Raw genomic sequence first — 9,317 nt, 5'->3', positions numbered from 1 at the left:
AGGAGGCATCCTGATCAGATGCCCAAACCACCTCAGCTGTCCCCTTTTGACACAAAGGAGCAGCGGCTGTACTCCAAGCTCCCTCCGGATGTCTGAGCTCCTCACCCTATCTCTAAAGCTAAGCCCAGACATCCGATGAAAGAAGATCATTTTTGCCACTTGGGTCACTATCCAAAGCTTATGACCACAGATGAGGGTCGGAACGTAGATGGACTGGTAAATCGAGAGTTTCACCTTACGGTTCAGCTCCCTCTTAACCACAACGTCCCGGTACAATTTCGCTCCGAATCGCCTGTCCATCTCACACTCAATTTTACCCTATTGAACAAGACCCCGAGATACTTGAGCTCCCTTGCTTGGGCAGTGACTCACTTCCAACTGAGAGGGTGCAATCCACCATTTTTTGGCAGAGAACCATGGCCTCAGACTTGGAGGTACTGAGTCTCATCCCGACTGCTTCACACTCTGCTGCAAACAGCTCTAATGCGTATTGAAGGTCTGAAGTAGCCAATAAAACCACATCATCTGCAAAGAGCATAGATGCAATTTTGTGGATCCCCAACAGGACACTCAACCCCCTGGCTGAGCCTTGAAATCATTCATGAAAATTACAAGCAGGATTGGTGAGAAGGGACAACCCTGGCAGAGGCCGCGCACTGGAAATATTTTTTGACTTTGTGCCGAGTATTCGGACACAGCTCTCACTTTGGTCATATAAGGACCATATGGCTAGTAGAAACTGTTCGGGGGAAGTTGAGCATTGTGATACCCGAATAATTGGAGAACACTCTCCGGTCGCCTTTTTTAAAAATGGGAACCACCACCCCGGTCTGCCACTCCACAGGCACTGTCCCCGACCTCCATGCAACACTGACGATGCATGCCACCCAAGACAGTCCAACAATGTCCAGAGCCTTCAGCGTTGAAGTCCCCCGCCAGAACTATAGAGTCCCCAGTTGGCACACTTTCCAGAATGCCACCCAGAGACTCCAAGAAGGTCGGTTACTCCGAGCTGCTGTTCCATGCATAGCCACAAACAAGTAAGACTCTTGCCCCATAGAGGGGACACTCTTATTTCTTGGGGAAAACTCCAACACAGCGGTGCTCAGCTGCCCAGGCTGAGACGCCTCTCAGCCTGGGCAGCTCGGAAAAGGATGGAGTCCAGCCCCTCTTTAGGAGTTTGGTTCCAGAACCAGTGCTATGCACGGAGGTGAGCCCAACTATATCTAGTTGGTACCGCTCCACCTCCCGCACCAGCTCTGGTTCGTTCCCCGAAAGAGAGGTGCCATTCCACGTCCCCAGAGCTAGCCTGCCACCCGGCTCACATTGCACCCGGCCCCAATGTGTATCCCTGCGAGTGGTGGGCCCACGGTGCGGCGGCTCCATTAAGTTTTTTTTCGGGCTGTGCCCGCCCGCGCCCCATGTGCCCAGGCCCGGCCACCTGACCCTTGCAGGCGACCTCTCCTCCCAAGTCTGGTTCCAGAAGGGGGCCCTAGTATCCTTTTTCCTGCTTTCCTATTTTTTCTGCTGATCCAAACGATGATAAGAATGGAGCCAAGTTATGCTATCCATTGTTCCTATAGCAAAGGGGTCAAACTCTTCAAATATACTGAAATAACCATACAGAATACCGTAATTCCTAAGTCAAGGTACTAAAGAATGAATTAGCTAAGTGGATATAGTTTATGACGATAATTAATATTTTAATTAATTAGCTATATTAGAAAGAAATCTCTGTAACGTCTCTGTGTGTTTACTGTTTTCCACAGATGTCCAGCAGCTGTTGGTGGTTAAAGAAGAGCAGCAGGAGTGGAGCTCCAGTCTGGACCAAGAGGACCCAGAGCCCCCACACATTAAAGAGAAACAGGAGGAACTCTGGACCAGTCAGGAGGGAGAGCAGCTTCAAGGTCTGGAGGAGGCTGATATCAAGTTCCCATTCACTTTATTCACTGTGAAGAGTGAAGAAGATGATGAAGAGGAAGCTCAGTCCTCACAGCTTCATCAAAGACAAACTGAACAGATGGAAACAGAAGCTGATGGAGAGGACTGTGGAGGACCAGAACCAGACAGGAACTCGGATCCAGATACACATTTACAACCACATACTTACGACAAGACTGGAGACTCTTCTGAACCTGAGACTGAACACAGTGATGATTGGACGGAGACCAGAGAACCTGAGTCAGGTTTAAACTCTTTAAAAAATGATGAAGTTTCTGGCAGTGATTCAAGATGTAGTACAAATGGGAAACCATTTAGCTGCTCTGTGTGTGGGAAAACATTTGGCTTCAGGGGAAATTTGAAGAGTCACATCAAATGTCATACAGGAGAAAAACCCTTCAGCTGCTCAGTCTGTGAGAAGTCTTATACACAGAGTAGGCATTTACAGAGACACATGAGAACTCACACAGGAGAGAAACCTTTCAGCTGCTCAGTGTGTGATAGAAGTTTCATTGAAAGTGGAGATCTGAAGAGACACATAAGAACTCATACAGGAGAGAAACCTTTCAGCTGCTCAGTGTGTGGTAAAGGTTTCAGTAGTAGTGGAGATCTGAAGAGACACATAAGAACTCATACAGGAGAGAGACCATTCAGCTGCTCAGTGTGTGGTAAAGCTTGCATGATTAGTGGAGAGCTGAAGAGACACATGGTAACTCACACAGGAGAGAAACCTTTCAGCTGCTCAGTGTGTGATAAAGGTTTCATTGTAAATCGAGAGCTGAAGAGACACATGAGAACTCACACGGGAGAAAAACCGGTCAGTTGCTCAGTGTGTGGTGAAGGTTTCAGCGAGAGTTTAGAGCTAAATAGACACAAGCTAACTCACATAGGAGAGAAACCATTTAGCTGCTCTGATTGTGGGAAAACATTTGGCAAGAGTGGATCTCTGAAGAGACACATGATGACTCACACAGGAGAAAAACCTTTTAGTTGCCCAATGTGTGGTAAAGGTTTCATTGAAAATGGACATCTGAAGAGACACGTGAGAATCCACACAGGAGAGAAACCTTTCAGCTGCTCTGTGTGCGAGAAAGGTTTCATTGACAGTGGAGATCTGAAGAAGCACATGCGAACTCACACAGGAGAAAAGCCTTACTGCTGCTCAGTATGTGACACATCGTTTACACATAGTAAAACTTTACAGTCACACATGATGATCCACACGAGAGAGAAACCTTTCAGTTGCTCAGTTTGTGATAAAAAATATGTGCGCAATGCAGATCTGAAGGTACACATGAAAACTCATACAGAAGAGAGCCCACTCTAGTAGTTCTGTTTTCGGTTTTACACAAAACTAAATCTCTCACAGAGGGGAGGAACCATTTAGTCTGACAGTTTGTAGTAAGAAGTTTACAGAAATAGCAACTATGACACACGTCAGTTGCAGTGTTTGTGTCACATCCACTGACTTTCCTCTGGCCTCTTGTTGGAAGAGAAGTTTTCACGCTGGCGCACGCCTGTAAAGTGCCGAGTAGTCGGAAGTCGGCATGCCCGCCGCGAACACATGGCCGATACAAACGCAACATAATATTTGGTAGGTTCTGAATTTCAGAAACGTTTAAACTGAATGTAGCTGTCCAGTGTAAAAGTAATAAAGTTTATAGATGAGTATTGTTAGGATTTTATTGATACAAGTGCTCTTATCCAAAACTGGTTATCGGTTTGGTTCCTTATCGACACTCTTATCAGTTATTTTTGATTATATTGTGAGAGAAAAAGGACAATTTGTTCTGAAAAAAATCGGCATTGCTTTATTATTCTTATATGAAAACAAAGTTTTTCTTGAGCAGTAAAACAAAAAGTTCCAAAATCTTTTAAATACATTCTCAGTTAAACAATTACCTAAGTGATTATCTTTCATTTATGATCCTGTTCTTGTGATCAAACTCCGTATGACGTCACTAACGTTACCTGTAGTGTTGACATCACTAACATTACCCGACGGCTGCTCCACAAACACATTGATGTTCTGCTTGTTGGTCACATGTTGTGATAAACTTACTTGTGAGGGTTTTATTGTGTTTGAGACGACCAGAATTCTACAATGTTTTCTTCTCTCTGATCATGATGTGAGTCTCGACGCTGTACTGAGCCGGAGACAAAGACGGAGAGAGGACGTTTTGAGACGAGGCCGTCTCACTCCAGAACTAAGAAAGTACCGATAGCAGAACCGATAACTCTGGACCGCATCAATACTCTGGGTTTTTACTCATTTAGAACCAGTTCAACTGGGTTTCGAGCCATAATAAGGTTAAACATTTGAAATCATTAATCGCATTTTTCAATATCGCATTGTATTTTATATGCAGCTGAAAATCAACGTGTCCCCAGTGTCCGCTCCAGTGGCCCAGTTGGTAATGCGCCTCATGGTATGTGTTGTATGTGTTGTAATATTTGATCAACTGCTAGCAGGGCACAATAGCTTCCTGCTGCAGAGCTCCAGAATCGGGTACCTCTGGTGCTGGGATCCATCTCCCATCATGCTTCAACATCGCTGATACCATTATGTACCATTTGTAACGTAGCATGCAAGTTAAGGCTGCTGAACTGCTTTTATTTCCTTTTTGCACAGGAGATGATAAATGAGTGATACATTAGAATGTAGTTTATCTGGTGATAAGTTGATGTTTTGACAGATCTGATTTTATATGATAATGTCATGTACTTCTCAAGACTTTTATATTCTGTATATTGATCTGTTGGGAGCATATTTACTACATAGACAAGTGAAAACTCTTCCCCCACACTGACCCTCTTACTCAATTATATATTCATGATTGTTTATTAATATGTGGTGAGACGCAAGGAGCCGTCTATGCACCGATGTCCACAGGTTGGCAGCCCTGTTATACATTTAACTGTCTAATAAAAACATAAATCTTATTTCAACATCCAGCAAAACAATTTGTCAGCAACAAAAACAGATGAAATATTTGATTTATACCCCGAGACCCAGCCTTTTTTCTTCCATATGAAACTTAGTCAAACAAACTATCATCACATTTTGAATTTTGTTTGTTTTCTCAGAGCTGTGAAGATGTTATAAAATGTGAACTATATTATTATAAATATTTTAAACTTAGAGAACTTAAATAAAGGCAACACAAAAACTGAAAGAGCTTCCTCATTTATTCCAGATGTTTCTTTAATCTCTACTTGCACTTAAAAAGCTTCAGAAATAACTTATTTGGTTCTTATGTTGAGAAATGTTTTGAGACTTTTGTTTCCAAGTTAGTGAGAAATAACTTAAATTTGACGATGACATATTTTTTATAACAATGCCCTATATGCCTCTAGTCTGCCATAAAACACATAGAAAAATATTATTTTTATAAGTGCAAGGGCTTTTATTTTGAAGGGCTACCCAGCAAGCTGCAACAAAGAGGAAGAGCATTTATATATGTAAATTATAAAACAATAATATATATATATATATATATATATATATATATACAGTTTATATGTAAATATACTGTGTTAAGCGTCCAGTTATTTCCTTCTGCCTAAATGTAATGATACATTTTAACATTTTTAAATAAGAAAATAATTTACAGTAAATAATTATACTCTATATAATTATAACAATTATTATAATATAATAATAGTTATTGTTATATAATAATAATATTGTCTTCAAATGTCAAAACTGCCATATAGCTCTGATATTCCAGTCCAGTAGAGAGCAGCATGCACTTCCAACGTTGGTTTGTAGTCCGCCATTAACATAAAGAAGAAGAAGTCGTAGTGTTAATAGCAGTAGTAGAAGAAGAAGAAGCGGTTGAAGAGGTTCGTTCCTCCTTGTTGTAAACCGGTTTCCCTCGTGAGTTCTCTTTCCATCACACAGTTCATCAGATTAAAACAAACAACCGGAGTGAACCACCAGAGCCCGCATGTGTTTTACCTCAGACTCATCTCTGTTAGCCACGAATGCTAAACGAAGCTAGCGTAGCGTGCTAGCAGGAAATAGACGGAGACGCACCTACACAGCGCTAGTCGGAGTCTCTGTTCGATAGAAACTAAACTGTGTTTTTCATCGACCCACAAAGTCCACATGAACCTGTCTGAGTGGACTCTGTGTTGTCTCGCTTCATTTAAAACGTCCGGATTGTCTCCTGGTGTCCTACGGAGCTAATGAGGTTAGCATGCTAGCAGGAAGTAGACGGACCCGAGCAACAAGCGCAGGTCAGAGTGAGAACATGTCTAAAGTCCAAATGCTGAGATGTTTAGTCAACCAGCGACTAACTGCGGCTGCTGAAGAGATATTTGGTGTGTTTGAAAGAACGATAGCAGAGTACGAGGAGGAACTCTCTCGTTCAAAAGAGGAGAACGAGCGACAACGGAGACTACTGGACGCTGTTTTCATCCCTCAGCTTCGGTTACACAGAGCAGGTTGGTTCATTCACATCGTGCACTGAAGTAAAATTATAGGTTCTGTGCTTAAGTATTTCAAAACTCTGCAGCTTTATACTTCACTTCCACTACATCTCAGAGGTATTTTTTTATATATATTTTTTGTTTGTCTAAGCTTCATGTGTTAAAGCTGCATTCTCTCTAGTGTCCACCAGGGGGCGACTCCTCTGGTTGTATAGAAGTCTATGAGAAAATGACTCTACTTCTCTCTTGATTTATTACCTCAGTAAACATTGTAAACATGAGTTTATGGTCTCAATCTCTAGTTTCAAGTCTTCTTCAATACAGCATGATGTTCATTTAGTACATTATGGTCCATTTAGAGTCACACAGACCATAAAGCAGGGGATGCTTTAGGGCGGGGCTACACGGTGATTGACAGGTCTCTACCAGAGACGTATATCCGCGTCTCTACGTCACTCCAACACATTCCAAATATGGTCACTTCCGTTTATCGGATGCAAAAAAACAAACATGGTGACGGCCGTAATCCAAGATGTCGACGTGAAATCGCCGAACTCGAGGCTTCATAACAACCGTCCACAAACCAATGGATGACGTCATGATGACTACGTCCATGTCTTATAGTATACAGTCTATGGTACTAACAATAGTGATGGTGGTTGTTTAAGTTCATAATGATAATTATGAACAAGAATATTTCTTGTCCTTCAACAATTCATTGTGGAACCGTCTATGCTGCCCTTTCTCCTTGTTTCTGGTATCATTAAAACAGACGACTACTAGTATCAGATAGAACCCCTGAATATCTACCATCGACATGCAGGTGTGAACATCTTTTCCTATATACTGATGACATCATTTTATTTCCAACCAGTATGCAACAATAAACAACTAATAAGGTCCTTACCTTTTGCCCATAAATACATTAAAAAAGGTGGGTGTGTACTCTCTGTACCCACATGTGTTTTGTGGTTGAGAGAAATGGCAAACATTACATCTGGAGCGTTAAACTTTATAATCAAGATGGAGGAAGTGTGTTCCAAAAGATCTGGGATCTATGTATATAGTATTTTGTCCCTGATGCTTAGACCTGGTGGAAACTCTGCATTATTGCAAAAGCAGGATTTGACTGTTGTAGTTGGTTTAAGGTTGGAGCTTGTTTTGAACTAATGATTAATGAATAAGTGTCATGAAATACTGATTTCTAAGACGTGTGTATGTATTTCATTATCCGCCACAGACGTCGAGCAGCTGTTGGTGGTTAATGAAGAGCAGCAGGAGTGGAGCTCCAGTCTGAACCAGGGGGACCCAGAGCCCCCACACATTAAAGAGGAACAGGAGGACCCAGAGCCCCCACACATTAAAGAGGAACAGGAGGACCTCCGGACCAGTCGGGAGGACCTCCGGACCAGTCGGGAGGACCTCCGGACCAGTCAGGAGGACCTCCGGACCAGTCAGGAGGACCTCCGGACCAGTCAGGAGGGAGAGCAGCTTCAAGGTCTGGAGGAGGCTGATATCAAGTTCTCATTCACTGTGAAGAGTGAAGATGCTGAAGAGAAAGCTCAGTCCTCACAGCTTCATCAAAGACAAACTGAACAGATGGAAACAGAAGCTGATGGAGAGGACTGTGAAGGACCAGAACCAGATGAGAACTCTGATCCAGATAGTCCTTTACAACCAGCTGCTGATGACGAGACGTCACCTTCCTCTGAATGTGACACTGATGACAGTAGAGATTGGGAGGAGACTAAGAAACCTCAGTCAAATTCAAGCCATCTGCAAAACAATGTAGTACCTAGAAGTGATACGGACTGTAATACTGGAAAAACATCAATCAGCTCCTCTGAATGTGCTGGAAGGTTTAACAACAAGAGAAATCTGAAGAAACACACTAAGTCCAAAACAGGAGTGAAACCATTTAGTTGCTCCGTTTGTGGTAAAACATTCAAGAAAAGGTCGGGTTTGATCGCACACTTAAGAATTCATACAGGAGAAAAACTTTTCACCTGCTCGGTTTGTGAAAAAACGTTTAAAAGCAAAGGGGAGGTTGAGACCCACCAAAGAATTCACACGGGGGAGAAACCATTTAGTTGTTCAGTTTATAGTAAAACATTTACGCAACAAAGTAATCTGAAAAAACACATGACCGTCCACACGGTGGAGAAACCATTTAGTTGTTCAGTTTGTAGTAAAACATTTACGCAACAAAGCAATCCGAGAAAACACCCGTGTGTCGACGACGGGGAGAAAACATTTACTTGCGGCGTTTGCGAAACAAGATTCACTCGGCTCGTTCTTTCAAAAAAACAAGTGTGCAGCAGAAATAAGTGAAGCTGCATGACGCTAAATTCTGCGTTTATTTGTCTTTACTTTGTTTTGTCTTTGGCGCTGTGCTTTTTGGTTTTACATGCATTCATTGATTGTATTGTCTCAATGCATCTTTTGTCCCATATACAGTAATTAAACATTTTTGTAATGTGATTTATAAATAAAACTGCTTGACTTAACTTGTTACGTACTGCGTTAAGCATGTTGTCTCATTTCCAGTTATCGCCGTTGCTGGTAGCTTATTTTAGCTGCTTTAGCTCAACCCCAATTAATTTATAGACCTAATTGCAGCGGCTAATTACCTGCTTTACCTTTAAACTATATACATGCATGTTGGCAACTTTCTCGCTAATTCCCACGGCTGTTAATGCTGTATAAATTTCTGCTAGCTTCCGTACTTTAGCGTAGCAGTTAGCTGTTACCCTGTAAAATGTTTCGCCACTCCTATGCCTCCTATTGGCGATGATGGTACATGTAATAAATGAAGTGTATGCGCTGTTTCGGAAGCGACGCGTAGTAAATTTGGAAGCGTCAATTGTTGTAGCTGTAGTTAACCAGCCACCGGTAGCCGGGTCAGGGGGCGACTCCTCTGGTTGTATAGAAGTCTATGAAAG

General features: G+C 42.3%; 1 protein-coding gene across 1 annotated transcript; it reads left to right on the top strand.

Annotated features, from left to right (window-relative positions):
• The first annotated feature begins 810 nt into the window (after window positions 1–810).
• Window positions 811–9,057, top strand: LOC116400700 (zinc finger protein 599-like). The gene is made up of 5 exons (XM_031878657.1): window positions 811–997; window positions 1,110–1,495; window positions 1,778–2,490; window positions 7,611–7,710; window positions 7,831–9,057. Exons 1-5 carry the CDS (start codon window positions 811–813, stop codon window positions 8,704–8,706), a joined length of 2,262 nt encoding a protein of 753 aa, XP_031734517.1. The 3' UTR covers window positions 8,707–9,057.
• Window positions 9,058–9,317: the final 260 nt, after the last annotated feature.

The sequence above is a fragment of the Anarrhichthys ocellatus genome, unplaced genomic scaffold, assembly GCF_004355925.1.
Source record: "Anarrhichthys ocellatus isolate YVR2014 unplaced genomic scaffold, GSC_Weel_1.0 scaffold191, whole genome shotgun sequence".
NCBI lineage: Eukaryota > Metazoa > Chordata > Actinopteri > Perciformes > Anarhichadidae > Anarrhichthys > Anarrhichthys ocellatus.
This window is presented reverse-complemented; position numbering and strand designations above follow the sequence as displayed.